A 15591-nucleotide genomic window follows, 5' to 3' on the forward strand; every position below is an offset into this window, starting at 1 on the left:
CTCGATGTCACGCAGTCGGAATCTTCTTTTGAGCAGGTTTTGATGCTTGTTGTAGGAAAATGGCACTTATTGTCAGTACAAGGAGTCTGTCAGGGGGGGGACAACAGCGTGCTGCCTCTCACTCATGCGCTGTAGTCACAAGAGATGACATCATGTTGGGTCAGCTTGGGTTTTAGTGCTCAGCTATCTACATCTGCTGTGTCGTGTGCGTCACGTTAGCCCACGTCCACTGTGCATGCTGGCTTGTTAAACAGGTCACAGAGCAGCAGCTTGCAGGAATTATTTGCACTTTAAAGAAAAAAACAACACAACAACAAACGTACAGGCACAGCAGAAACAACAACAACAACAACTACAAACTGCGCAGTGTTTCTCATGAAGCAGTGATCACAATGAGCCGCGCCACTGAAGTATCCGATGTTATACCTGCCTGTAGGTGTCGGGAGGACGTAGTAAATAGTGTGTAGTAAATGCTGCTCCGTGCGTGGTGGATGTTAGAGCCTTTGGATGAGAGTCAAACGCGACACTCACAACAATGTCACAGCCGATCGTGGTCCTTACGCGCAGCAACACATCACCACGCGTGACATTGCCCCCAAAAATAACACCATGGAAGAGTTTGAAATAGTGATCGGTGGGTTTTTAGCATGTAAACAAGCTGTCGTCCTTAGTTACCGGGGCCGTATATACTCACCCATTCACGGGGATACATCAAAGCGACGGTTGCGCTTCGACTTCAACGTCACATTATCCGAACGAAAAAGCGTCAAATAAAAGCAGGTGCGCAAGTAACGTCCATTAGTAAATCGCGCACTTCGCCTGGATCCGCGCGGCAGCTACGCACTTAACCGGGAGCGGGCGCCGCGCGCTTTCGGTACTCGCCAGCCAGCCACCGGGAGCCGCGAACAGTGTCAGAAACGTGCGGCAGAAACCGTCAAGAAGCGCAACATTTTAATTCCTCTCAACAGTTTGCGCGCGCCGGAGCCTCGACCGCCGCCGCCGCCGAGAGGAAGTGTCATCGTTGCGGGAGCTAACGCCGAGCTAAGCGCTAAGATAAACCGCCCGCGGGACAAACGCAGAGAGGGGGGGGGGGGACGCGTACCTTTGTGGCGGGTAAACAGTCCTCGTAGTAGAGCACGCGCACTTGACGGGTCCTTTATGCGTGGCGCGAGGCCGGTGTGACTTTGGTGTGAGCTGTCATCGGCGTGGACTTCCTGAATGACAGAGCAGCCCCGTGTTTGACAGCTCCCCAGGCGCAGCGCACAGCGGAAATAAAGTTTACAACTCTTCTCGATTGACTTAATATGGCCCCCGCAGCGCAGCGCAGTGCAGGCACACAACTGTAGTGCGCGTTCAGTTGAAAATGAATAAGTGATTGTAATTCAAGAACATGCGAAAAGCTTAGCAGTTGCGTGTTTGGAATTAACCAACCAAGCATATGTCTTGAGTCAATGTTATGGCGTTTATCAAGGGCCTGATCGACACTGAGCTGTTTTCTATTTTTGTTTTAATATTACTTCGATAAAAGCGCACACTCTCTCACTGGACACACAGGGCGCAATGAAATGTGGTGTAATGCTGCCATCTGCCGGTCATAAGAGAGATTCAACTATATTGCAGTAATGTTATGATTATTATGATTGTGGTTAGTAGTAGCAGTAGTAGTAGCAGTAGTAGCAGTAGTAGCAGTAGTAGTAGCAGTAGCAGTAGTATCAGCAGTAGTAGCAGTAGTAGCAGTAGTAGCAGCAGTAGCAGCAGTAGTATCAGCAGTAGTAGCAGTAGTAGCAGTAGTAGCAGCAGTAGCAGCAGTAGCAGTAGTAGTAATAGTAGTAGTCATTTATTATTGTACTTATATATCAAAATGTAGCAATATATTGGCAGTAAACGTTTGTAAATAACATGTACGTGGCACTGAAAAAATAAAATACATATTGTTCTATTAAATATATAAGCTAGCAAGATTGCATTGGATTTGAATGATTTTTGAGTGATGATTTTATACAGGCACTCTGACAGTCCACTAAGACCAACGCGGGGTCCTTTCAGTTGTAGGCGCTGTTCCAAGGAGCAAAACACAAATCGATTGTTTATTTTGTGTTTGTTTACGTTTTCTTCGGGGAAATGGCTTCAACGATATTATCGTCAATGGCTGACTATTATAACGACGAAGACGTCCTCGACAGCGTGGATGAGGACGACGATCGCAGTTTCAGGGGACGAGATTCAGAAGAAGGTGAGCGTGAAGTGACCAAAAGCGTCCCAACCCGCGCGCTCAGCTTGTTTTTATTCGCGTCGGGAAATAACGCATCACAAACGTTCCCATAACCGAAGTATTGTTTACGATGTGTAGTGTGCAATTAGCACTTTTCAAAGATGCGGCCGTTTTCGATACAATTCTAAAAAAACACATTTCGCCGATCGAGCTACACAGTCGTCAACAATCAGCCACACTTTCGATGCTAGCTAGCGGATTGCGCAAAACAGTCGACCATATTTGCAGCCTACTTGTTTGTGTGTGGGACTTGGATAAAACATTGCAAATTATAATTAAATTTGACTTAAATTATGAACATATCGTTAACCTCAAACAACGAGTGCTTTGACTTGGTGGAGAGAAGTGTTTAATGTTTTGAATCCTCTGCTATGGTCACGAATCTGAAACTGTTTGGGATAGTTGATGTGTTAAGAGTATCTAAGGAACATTTAGCCAACAGAGAAAAAAAACATGAATAAAAAGAACTGCTTGGGTCTGTTTCATAGCAACAATTACCTCGGAACCGCTCGATTTTGCACGTTTTTCACGCATTACCATGACAACCAGCAAAGACGACGTCAAAAATCGCAATAGCCGTCGGACACAATTAAAGTAAACAAGTAAGCTAGCGCCATCCGCACACAAGCTGCGTGCTACATTGAATCGACGTGTTTACCAGTCACTTAAATCACAATTGGAGTGAAAGACCACGTGCCGTGCCACAGAGTTCTATCGGGACATTATCGAGCTAACGTGGCTATGAGCTAACGTGAGCCTTGACAGCTGCAGTGAGCAATAGACGAGCTGTGTCCACTGCACTGCCCTTTCCACACTGGCTGTGACGGGACAGGAGACACCGGGGAGACACAGAGAGGACAGCTAAAGCATGACAGCGCTTCAAGGTTTGCTGTATTCCTAACGCTGTATTAAGCTCAGCAAATGGATTGGTTATGTTTTGTTTAATTTAAGCGTGTTTTGGCAAATCATGTGCGCTCATATCGAGTTTCTTTTCTGAACTGTGGCTGAGCTAAATAAGGCTAGCACGCCAATGCTAACATAAACTGAAAGCTGCTGTGTCAGCTCAACTCCGTGGGCCCATTCTCTGGTGTCGAGCGTTAACGTCGCGTTACCCGGTCAACCGAAATGTTGTAACTTCCTTTTCTGTGTCTGTGTTTCGGCGCGGACATGTCTCCTTGTCCCGGCAGGATCAAAGTTAGCCGGTGTACAGGGCACCGCTGGCACCGGTGCTTTTCATCCGCTTTGCCACCATGTTGCTTCGACTGTGTAACATTTCATTATAAGTTCGTCTCGCCCTTCTTTTGTTTAAAAAAAAAACGTATCACCCTTTTGTGCAGCATAGTTTGACTGGTGCCACGCACGTCCTGGGTCAGTCTGGGGTTTCTATGGAGAGGGCTTTTTTAAATACAAGGAGAGGGGAAAAAACAAGCACAATTGTTTCTTGACATGCCCTGTAATGGATGTACTGTCGGGTCAAGTTAACATCACATTGTATTCGGATGTCAACTGTAAAAAAAGAAAACCTATTTTTATTTTCATCCCATAGCAGATTTAAATTGTTTTTCTTTTAGATTTTATATAGGTTGTTTTATCATTGTTATTTGTTTTGCTGTTTTCTGATGTTGCACTGTATCACCGAAACAAGTTTCTATGTTGGTGAATTCTGTTCATTAGCAATGGAAATAAACCTGTTCCGATTCTGTTTTTCCAGACACAGAAGATGCCAGTGAGACAGACCTTGCAAAGCACGACGAGGATGACTTTGTTGAAATTAAAGAGCAGTAAGTGCTTTTTTCTAATGTCGGCGGTCTTCAAAATGTTGTATTTAATGTGTTCTTTCGTTCTTTCTTTTGCAGAATGTATCAGGACAAACTAGCCTCTCTGAAAAGACAGTTACAACAGTTGCAAGAAGGTATAATTCATAGGCTGTATGTTTACAATGACGAGTATGTTGAATACTCATGCTGCATGCTTCATATGGATTACTGCTGGTTGTACTTGGCGGTGGTGTGTTTTTTGGTCCAATTTGTACCCTAAATCTATGTTTATTGTATACATTGTGATATATTATTTTTTGCAAGTCATTCCATATTGTTTATTTAATTATTTCAATTTTCAAATCAGTGACTGTGTATATCAATGCACACCAATGTTATAATAATTAAGTAAGACGTTAACATTTGACAGGTACACTTCAGGAATATCAGAAGAGAATGAAGAAACTAGACCAGCAATACAAGGAGCGACTCAGAAATGCAGGCAAGTCATTTGCACTACATCATTATTGGGAACTCATTTTATTATCAATTTGTTTTTCTGTTTTTCTATTTTTTCTCAGACTTATTTCTTCAACTTGAGGTATGTCCATTGACCAAACTGTTCTCAACTGTTGTTTTTTTATGTGAATGCCTTAATACCGTGAAAATCTTTGCCTTTTGCAGACAGAGCAGGTGGAGAGGAATTACATAAAGGAAAAGAAGGCAGCCGTAAAGGAGTTTGACGATAAAAAGGTTGAACTGAAGGAAAACTTAATCGCTGAGCTGGAGGAGAAGAAAAAAATGATTGAGAATGAGAAATTAACAATGGAGCTGACAGGCGGTAAGAATGAGCTTTAATAATGAGCCACTTTTCAGGCTGGTTCGCTGAATAGGGGGATTACTCCTCTGCTCGACAGGACTATGAATTAAACCCATATTTTGGATTTAGAATATTTGTACTTATTCTCAAACAATTTTTTACAATGTTTACGGTATCTAACTTTGATTGCTTTTTCCTTGAGCAGACTCCATGGAAGTAAAGCCGATCATGACCCGTAAATTGCGGAGACGACCAAATGATCCTGTACCAATACCAGACAAACGGAGGAAACCAGCACCTGATATCCTTATCACAAACTCTCCTAGAATAAAGTGGGACTGCTGGGTTTCAGATGACGTTTACATGACATTTTACGCCTAATAACATGTCATACTGATTGGGAGCAGGTAAAATGAATATACCGGGAGATAAAATGCAGTTTTTGTTTTAATTTAGCCAATAAATGATCAGGTTCAATATCTGCAAATTTAACTTTTGGTTATTTCTCATGAGAAAATGATAATCAGTGAGAAAACTACTCTTTTCCTTAATCTGGAGTGTGGTCAGTTCTGTTGGTTCCATGTAAAGTGGAACAAGTTAATCGGTTAATTGCAACTAATCGATTATTGAGTTGATCATAACAAAGAACAAAATTCTGTCAACTGTGCTAAAGGTTTTTAAGAGCGAATGTTTCACACTCATCCAAGTAGCTTCTTCTGTTCCGAGTAATTGAGATAATTGTCAACAAATTCAGCAATCGAATAATATTTATCTAGTCTATACTGAGATTACACAGAGCTGTAATTGCATCAAACTGAGGGCTAACTTGTACATTTAGTGTTTTTTTGAGGATCAGGATGTCTTCAACAGGCAAAATAAAATCATTCACAGGCAAAACAACTACAGTAATCGATTAGCAAAATGTTTGTTATTTTCTGTCCTAGTTCTGAGTCTTTTGTATCATGTCGTCGTACCTGTGTATTGATACGTTTGTTAAATCATATTTTCCTTAATTCTTCATACCGCAGTTAAATTATTTATTAACAGATGACCAGATAATGGAGGATCTAAGAACATTGAATAAGGTAGTTGAACGCAGTATTCAAACACAATGCTGTATTTATTCATCATATTTTTCTCTTTCTTGACAGTTAAAGTCACCAAAGCGGCCAAGTATGTTTCCTCCTATTTACACCTTTCGTCCCCTTAGAATGATATGGTTAATTTATTCTTCCTGGGTTACTTCTGTATATAATATCCAAATTTGATGACTCAAGTTTAAGTTGCTTAGTAAAATCGATGTATTTTCAGCCTAAACTTTCATAAACAGGTAATATTTTTACTTCTAATGTATAGAGTATTCTCCAAAATAGTTGTATGATTAAAATAAATTGACCAGTAGAACGTGAAAGTACCATCTTCAGGGTGCGCTTTATTCCCACGTACAGAATCAATTAAATGCATCCCATCCCATTTGTTGCTATACAGGTGGTCATAACCTTAAATCTAGATATCTCAAAACTAGACTAAACGCAGATGTAACAATCATATCATTTTAAGGGGACAATCTTTAATTCCCCAAGTCCTCGTATTTACTTTTGGCTTTCCTGTTTCCAGTTTCCCCAACATCTCCAGAGCACATCCCCTCAGCTCCTATGGAAAGCCCTTCACAGCGTTATGAAGCCCGTATAGAAGAAGGCAAACTCTACTACGACAAAAGATGGTGAGTTCAAGAACCCAGTGATACATTTCACCACTAGAGGACAGCATCGCCACATTCCTCCAAAAAGCAACCATGGCTCCAAAGTGACTGCATTTTCTTTCTTTCTTTCTTTTGAAATTTGTGTAATTTTTTCAGCTCAAAAGGCTTTATTTGATTGGACAAAAGCAGCATGAAAGGGGGAGGGATGATGCATTGACAGTTAGTACTTTATTTTCACCATTTGAGATACATTTTAAATTCTTAAGTCTATATGACAGGTTAGACTACACGTTTCACCAAAATGTATTGAACGCAATTATATATATTTTTTTACTTAAAAAAAATGTCCAATTTGTCCCCAGTTTGAACATTTTTGTAAAGTTGATCATTGTTCTTTCTGTTTGGACACGGGCAACAAAGAGTAGAGGTAATTCCACAACTGTTACCTAGCAACCATACTGAAAACAAGAGCCATATACATTACACAACACTTTATAACCTTTAGTTGGTTGAGTGATTGTTCAAACTGTCAGAGAATGGTGTCAGTTAAGTGCCCTGTCCCAATACTTGCCCTACTCACTAAACACTTGACTGAAGTGTGCATTTTCTTAAAGTGCGTGACGTGTGTAGTACACAAGGGTGGTAAACGGAATGAGAATTGAGACAGTCCACACTTCGTTGTGTGTTGTGACTACGGTAAAGAAAAACGGCAGCGTTAAACAGCTGTTAGTGCGGCGTTAAACCGCAGTAGAATTATTTATTTAAAATGTTTTTTCAATGGCACTTCGCCTTTTGATGACGGCACAAATGGTGTCTCTATCCCTCATGAGTCTGGACTGAAAACTGAAAGGATTTTGTTCTTTTCTTGTTTATTTTAAACCGAGCCACACATTTTAAAACTGGTTCACCCCAAGGACAATATCACAAAAACAGAGCAATGTAGTGTATTCTATCTAATGCAGTGAAGAAAGTTGTAAAGAGCGTTGCATACAGCGTTACATACAATACAAAAACCTTTGATTACAATGAGTTCTTGTCCAGGTTCTCACACACTGCAGCAGGGCTTTAGGTTCACTCCTCCACACTGATCTGCTCTAGCTCTGTCAGGCTTCAGGGCCTTTGATTAGCAACATGGAGGTTTGGCTCCTTCCAAATATTTTCTATTGAATTTATGTTGGAAATCGGCAGATATCAGAGAGTAATTTTCTTTGATATAAATATTTTTGTGTATTTTAGTTTTAAAACATGAGATGCCACTAAAGGTACTCGAGACCAAGTTTAAAGGCCAAAACAATAGAACTATGTAAAGCCTCATATCCCCCTGTAAAATGTAGTGTATGGAACATTTCTTGGCAAAGCAATAACGTTTCATAAGACAAATCCTTTAACATACATTGTGCACCTTTTTAAGTTAATGCCAATTTTAATTTTAATGTTTTAATGCTTCTTTTTCTAGGTACCATAAAAGCCAGGCCATCTATCTGGAGTCGAAGGACAACACAAAGATCAGCTGTGTCATCAGCTCGGTTGGGACCAATGAGGTGAGTTTTCTGACACTTTTGGTCAGCTGCAGATTTGTATGTATTGCTGTTGAATCGTTGTTTTGAGACACACTCCGTCTTTATTTTGTAGATCTGGGTGAGGAAGACAAGTGACAGCACAAAGATGAGGATCTACCTGGGACAGCTGCAGAGAGGAGCATTTGTCATCCGCCGGCGTTCGGCTGCATGAAACACTTTCCCCGTCTGCTGCTCAGTCCATCATCTCGTCCTCCTCCCGTCCTCCTCCTGTCCTCCTCCCGGCTGTGACTCTTACACTTATTATGCCGTTTGGGTCTCCATATTTTTACGGTGTACTTACAACAACCTAAAATATTTGTCACTGTGTGGCAGAAGTGAGTTCCCTGGAGCTCATTGATCCAATTCTAATTTTCCAACCTCTTGCAATGCTCCAAATTCATTCCTCCCAACCCACCTGCATCTACGTACATTTGTCCTTTGGAAGACAAAATGTTTTAAGTTGCTCTCCCTTTTATATCATTTGTGCAGGGCAAAGTAGCTTATTGAATTATGCGTTTGGAGGAAAAGTGGACCTTGGTTTGTACAGTGTTGCATATATTAAAATACTTCTGTCTTTGATAAACAAGAATACAGTTTTTATCCGAGTCTGACCATGTACATTTTTTATTTTATTTTTTTACCTGTGCACTCAAACTAAATGTTGAACAATCTTGGTCCTGTTTGTTTATTGACAGTATCTTTACATGACAGTGACGACCGGGCGACAGCGTAGTCACTCGTCCTCTGCCCGAGTTCAACATCATCTTTTACCCCATTATATGTCCTGTTTTCCTAACTTATCGAGGCCAAATACCTCAAAAATAATCTGGAATCTTAATGGTTCAGATTGAAAATATGTTCGCCTGCAGATGATGAAATGAATTTATATGAATGTCTTTCTGTAGATGACTTTCTCACTGTCTCACTGGCGGCTTTAATGGATTTACAATCAATAGCTCATTACGGCATTAGCTTCCATATATCACAATGGAATAGGGCTTTTACACTGTCAGTACAGTTGTGCTCGTGGTTAAAATCTTTAATATCCTTCTGAACACATTTTACCTGCAACATTCACCTGTGTGAGCTTCATGTGTGTAAAGCATTACTCTGGGACGGAGCGAGCTGCAGTTTACTCTGGGACGGAGCGAGCTGCAGTTTACTCTGGGACGGAGCGAACTGCAGTTTACTCTGGGACGGAGCGAGCTGCAGTTTACTCTGGGACGGAGCGAGCTGCAGTTTACTCTGGGACGGAGCGAGCTGCAGTTTACTCTGGGACGGAGCGAGCTGCAGTTTACTCTGGGACGGAGCGAACTGCAGTTTACTCTGGGACGGAGCGAGCTGCAGTTTACTCTGGGACGGAGCTAACTGCAGTTTACTCTGGGACGGAGCGAACTGCAGTTTACTCTGGGACGGAGCGAACTGCAGTTTACTCTGGGACGGAGCGAACTGCAGTTTACTCTGGGACGGAGCGAGCTGCAGTTTACTCTGGGACGGAGCGAGCTGCAGTTTACTCTGGGACGGAGCGAACTGCAGTTTACTCTGGGACGGAGCGAGCTGCAGTTTACTCTGGGACGGAGCGAGCTGCAGTTTACTCTGGGACGGAGCGAGCTGCAGTTTACTCTGGGACGGAGCGAGCTGCAGTTTACTCTGGGACGGAGCGAACTGCAGTTTACTCTGGGACGGAGCGAGCTGCAGTTTACTCTGGGACGGAGCGAGCTGCAGTTTACTCTGGGACGGAGCTAACTGCAGTTTACTCTGGGACGGAGCGAACTGCAGTTTACTCTGGGACGGAGCGAACTGCAGTTTACTCTGGGACGGAGCGAACTGCAGTTTACTCTGGGACGGAGCGAACTGCAGTTTACTCTGGGACGGAGCGAGCTGCAGTTTACTCTGGGACGGAGCGAGCTGCAGTTTACTCTGGGACGGAGCGAGCTGCAGTTTACTCTGGGACGGAGCGAGCTGCAGTTTACTCTGGGACGGAGCGAGCTGCAGTTTACTCTGGGACGGAGCGAACTGCAGTTTACTCTGGGACGGAGCGAACTGCAGTTTACTCTGGGACGGAGCGAACTGCAGTTTACTCTGGGACGGAGCGAACTGCAGTTTAGGAGCTGCTTTAACCCAGTCCTCAGTGTGAGCCACATTGTCAATACAATTAATTATGTTTTATTCATTCTCAGACTTAGACAAGCTTTACTGATCCACAAGATAAATCACTTGGACACTGGAGCTCCAAAAAATACAATTCTAAATATGTTGGCTTTATTAGTGTGAATAATTGTCTTTGTTTTAAATGTAATTACTGTGAACTGTCTGTGCATCAGTTTTATGTGCAGGTTACAGAGCACAAAAGGAGTAGGAAGAAGGGAAACAAAAGTCTTTTGTTTTCCTAACCCACTCAATTATTTAATCGTACCACAATAAGCGGAAGCTGTGAAATGTTAGGTTAGATCGAGTTAGACCCACTTCCAGCCACTGGTGCTGTGTGAATGCAAGCTCTGACTAAATAAGGACTGGGGAATTTAAGATTTTGGTACTTTCATATGTGAAAATATATATGTTATGTGTATGGCACTGGTTGTTATGCCTCATTTGTCTCCTGCAGCAATTTGGCCATTTAAAACTATGCTGTTGTTTGTCATTGGCTGATTTTACTAACAGGCTTAGTAAATGTTTAATGGACTTTGCACTAGTTTATCCAAAGACCTATTTAACCATTGCCATAGATGCTCGTACTGTCCATTTAACTGCTCCAAATTCATGTCTGTCATAGGGGAGTTTGTCAAGGTCACTCTGGCAACCTCATGCAAAATAAAAGCCTGTACTGAGGCAAAAACAGAAACCACACTTAGTACAAAGGCATTATATAGTTATTGTTTTAATACGTGTTCTTCTCATACACTTCTTATGGATAAAGACAGAAAACTAATGCATGCTCAAACCGGATAAGCCATAAAGAATTTTGAATCGATTAAAAAAAACTGCATTTCTTCTTTTGAGATACCTCATTCGCAACAAAATATTGCTTTCATTACATACATCTTCCAGTATGCAAATTGTGCTTGGATTTGACTTGCAAGTCTCGCACTAATTGCCCTTCTGAGGATGAAGCAGCCGCACTGTCATTGTCATATTGCATTAGATCAAAATCGCGCTGGCCTCGCAAGTTGTCTACACGAGAAAGAGCACTTATTCCTCATGAATAAACCCATCACTAAGTAGAGACACTTCCAATGCCACCCGGCCTCAACTCCTCCAATATCTGTCACGCCTACTCGGGTTTTTCCTACTTTTTTCCACCGCTTGTGTGCATAAAACGTCACCCACAGCATCAATAATCCAGTCACAGTTACAGCCTCTTCATTCCCACTTTCATCTTCCGCGCGTCTAAATTGAGCATTCGCTTCACTCCGCGTTTTCTTATTTGTAACGTGACTCGGGGCACCGCGCGGCACGTCCCCTTCTCTCGGCCCCTATCCGGTCTGGAGTGCGGGATCAGCCGGTGGTGGTCCGGAGGAGAGCAGGACGCCCCCCGCGGGACCTCTGCGTCTGCGCGTGAACGTGTTCGTGTGCGTGTGCGTGAGCGTGAGCGTGAGCGCGCGTTATCGCACAGAGACAGGTCCGCGCTGTGAGAGGAATTCACTTAGAGAAGCTGCTCTTCATTTGCCTTCTGCTATTTGATCCCACTTCATCAAATATGGCTGTGTGAGCTGGAGTGCAGTAGACAAAGAATGGCCCTGGTTATTAACTAAGACTGTATAGACACTGTCAAATGGGCCTATGGCAGGTGGGACACACACATGACAGTGGAGTGATCATGATTTAATTTAAGATGTTGCTTCTTTGCCTATTTTTCCCCCAGTTTGACCATTTTTTCGCAAAATTATGAGACAGAAACGCCATAATTTAGATCATTTATTGTTTAAACTGTCAAAGTAAGTTGAGTATGTGCAAATTGTGCCTAAACTATGATGGAATGTCACTTGATGCATGCAGATTAAATGATGGGGGGCACCAGAGCTCGCTGTTAACTGTGAGTTATTTCTTTTGTAATACTTTTAGTTTTGTTTTTATTGCGGGGTTGATACAACATGGGGTCAACACACATCTTCTGCCTGATCCCTGGACCGTGGCAGCGTTTCAAGAGATGAAAGGTCCCAGTCCCAGCTTCATTTAGACTATAAAGCAAACATGACTGGACTATAATAATAAAATGGTCTCAGTCCTTTTTGAATTGTCCTTGTTTTTTTAAATAAATACCTGGGGAGGAAATGCCAATATAGAACTAAATCATATGACATGAATAACTGAGTGACTACAAAAAAACATTGCAATAGCACATTGAAGAACTGATATCATGTATGACATTGTTCTGTAAAGGTTAATTATTCAGAGACAGACATGTACAACTGAAGCTTCTGAAGATACTTGAATTTGAAGTTGTTGTGTTCTCCTCATTGGAAACTAACCAATGTCCTCTGCCGTAACCTTGGCACCTCGTTGGAAATCCAACTCTCTCACTGATAAGATTGGAGCCTTTGATATGGTCTCTTTGGTCTCTTTGATATGGTCTCTTGCAAGTCATTCTAGGAAATGAGAAATCCAAGTAATTCATCTTGTTTGTTATCTCGTTTAGTCATGTTTTGACTTTATTATGAATAAAGTGGCAGAGATTGAAGGATGGACCTGTCATCCATAAAACGCTGCTCATACTGAGTTTTCTTGTTGTTTAGACCTTCCTTAGATTCACTATAGATTTGGTTTTCTTTTTTCACAGCTATGTCATTTGGTCCTATTTTCATTAGTTAAAGCCCTACCACGTAACTTTTTAGCCAAAAAGTAGACTAAAGTAAAAGCATGCTTTTAGTTCACTGAAACACTTTTACCCCTGGTTTTGAAACACGGCACAGCATTGCATTGAGTCAATGTTGGAGCTCAAGAGAAGGGTCTGGGTGCTGCTGATGGGCGTGTCCTGCCAGTTCATCCTTTAATGGCTGTACATCCTGAGGCTGTGCCCTCCACCGTGCGCAGCAGTACTCTTCGTGTGCGCATGAATACCACAAAGAAAGAATTTTGTGCAGAGAAAAGTTCATGATTTGACAAAACACACAAAATCCGACCTCTTTGTAAAACTGATGCCCTTTCAGCTGAACATGAGCAGTTGGTTTTACATCGCTCTAGCGCTCTATGGGAAACATGCTTTCTGGACTGTGGAGGATTTTTTCACTGTAGTACGTCTGGCCTCGTGGCAACTGTCTTCATTCTTCCTTGTTTTCCTTCTGTCCTTGTCTTCTTTTTGTCCTTGTCTCTGTCCTTGTCTTTCTTCTGTCCTTGTCTTCCTTTTCAGATCTTTGCTGCGGTTCATTTAGTCCCAAACGGACGAAAGTTAACGTCTACTCACATCATGTTTCTGACTTCCTTTTGCGCTCGAACGTCTAGGCTATTTAACCATTTTATAATGCAGCATCAGAATATTAGAACTGCACTTGCCCCATTAGTGACCGAGATGAGTAGAAGGTCAGCACTGGGCTGAGAGAGCAAGGAGGGCAAGGGACATTCATTGAATTTTTTAAGATGATATTGCGTCGCCAATACTTGTATCTGGGGGTGAGATTGGGAGATTAAAGTTTCCTCTTTGTACATTCACATTTCATTTGAGTGAAACAAATCTTTATGTTGTCTTTATAAATGAGCTGTGCCCGAGTCGGAAAGAGTCGGGCTGTGTCCAAGAGGGTGCGAAGTGTGCAGAATGACACAAGGAGCGCCCTTTGTGCAGCTCACAAGCTGCAAACAGTGAGAAATGACAGCAGGAACAATCTAGTATGCACAGAGATGATACAGAGCTTAAACCATTAGTCACTTTTCATCCATCCATCCATCTATCTTCCGCTTATCTGGGGCCAGGTCGCAGGGGAAGCAGTCTAAGCAGGGACTCCCAGACTATCCTCACCCCAGACATGTCCTCCAACTCCTACAATACACCTCCCCTGCACCTATGGTCATGAGCTTTGGTTATGACCGAAAGGACAAGATCGTGGATACGTGAGTGGTTGAAATTAGTTTCCTCCCTTAGAGATAGGGTGAGGAGCTCAGTCACACGGGAGGAGCTCGGAGTGGATTCGCTGCTCCTCCACGTCGAGAGGAGCCAGTAGAGGTGGCTCGGGCATCTGGTCCGGATGCCTCCTACCTGGAAGAGGCCCAGAGGAAGACCCAGGACACGCTGGAGAGACTATGTCTCTCGGCTGGCCTAGAAACGCCTTGGGATCCCCCCGGAGGAGTTGGAAGAAGTGTCTGGGGAGATGGAAGTCTGGGAGTCTCTGCTTAGACTGTTGCCCCTCTGATCTGGCCCCGGACGAGCAGAAGAAGCTAGATGGATGGATCTCTATATCTTACACAAAGCTGCTGGCGCATTGACTGTCCTTTCAGCATATTACATTAAGTGCTATATATAAATGCAACTCAATTAAAATGCAATGTGTGACTGATTGCGTGTCCTTATAAACCCTCTTTTTAGATTTATGCTTTGACTATAATGATGTAAATCCAAGCTGAAACGTCGAATTATGCTTGTATGCTGAAACCACTTAGAAGTTTGTTGAGGACAAACTGGTGCATTTGAGTTTTCTATAGACCCAAAATGACAAACAAGGCTTTGCAATGGCACTTTCGGCTCACAGCAATGGCTATTCCAGTTTTCCCAAACCTGCTCAGTAGGCTGATCCTCGAGCTGTGGGTAATCCTGATTCTTGACCAAGATCCTGGCTCAGGGTCTGAAGATGGTACATTGGCACGACACAGCTGTAGCCCATGCTTCAGTTTGTCTTGGCACTGACTGAAGCATGTGTCAGGTTGTAAACCCACTGAACTATGCAGTTGCATTGACGTGCAAGGATTAAGATGAATATGGAGGACTTGGAAGATCTTTTGTTACTCCTTATCCGATTTTCAGAATTCACTAATGCGTCAGACACAAGTAGCAGCACCACATGAAAAAGCAGAGTAGAAAAATCACTTGTTATTTGTCTCTATTAAGCTGTAGTCAAATTAGAAACACTAATGTACTTGTTTTCACAGCAAACAGCACAACACCTCTTGATTTATCACAAAACCAATTCAATATTGTACTGTTGTTCTTTGAGGTTCTTTATTGGGGTAGGTTATTTGTGTCCTCCCGTCTCTCATCCCCATTTTACTGTTTAATAAAGCTTTGGGCCCAAAAAAATAATACATATTTCTTTTTTAAAGCAGGGCATTTTAGTCCACAATCAGTCCAACATTATAAATGGTGGTGATTAGTTACGAGGCAGTAGATGTGGGCTCAGCTCAACAGGGGAACGGCAACAAGAACCTAAAGGCTTAAATACCCTTGTCTTGATTTGTATATTTGTATTAAGTGTAATGATCAGTCGTTCAGGTCGTCCAAATAAAGAAGGTTGAGTTCTGTCAACTGGACAAAAGCTTTTAGAGTTTCAGTCCCAGCT

General features: G+C 42.5%; 1 protein-coding gene across 2 annotated transcripts; it reads left to right on the forward strand.

Moving 5' to 3' along the window:
* Positions 1–2013: 2013 nt before the first annotated feature.
* suds3 (SDS3 homolog, SIN3A corepressor complex component) lies at positions 2014–8407 on the forward strand. Of its 2 annotated transcripts, none has more exons than XM_072432527.1 (12): positions 2014–2233; positions 3984–4053; positions 4129–4184; positions 4460–4531; positions 4611–4630; positions 4714–4870; positions 5055–5150; positions 5873–5934; positions 6001–6022; positions 6467–6572; positions 8008–8092; positions 8184–8407. In XM_072432527.1, exons 1-12 carry the CDS (start codon positions 2122–2124, stop codon positions 8280–8282), a joined length of 957 nt encoding a protein of 318 aa, XP_072288628.1. In that variant the 5' UTR covers positions 2014–2121; the 3' UTR covers positions 8283–8407. The 2 variants fall into 2 exon arrangements, with proteins under 2 accessions (XP_072288628.1, XP_072288629.1); XM_072432528.1 differs by lacking the exon at positions 2014–2233 and adding an exon at positions 2944–3156.
* The last annotated feature ends 7184 nt before the right edge of the window (positions 8408–15591 follow it).

Source organism: Eucyclogobius newberryi, unplaced genomic scaffold (genome assembly GCF_026437365.1).
Source record: "Eucyclogobius newberryi isolate DKJ021-1_F unplaced genomic scaffold, fEucNew1.0.hap1 SCAF_6, whole genome shotgun sequence".
Taxonomy (NCBI): domain Eukaryota; kingdom Metazoa; phylum Chordata; class Actinopteri; order Gobiiformes; family Gobiidae; genus Eucyclogobius; species Eucyclogobius newberryi.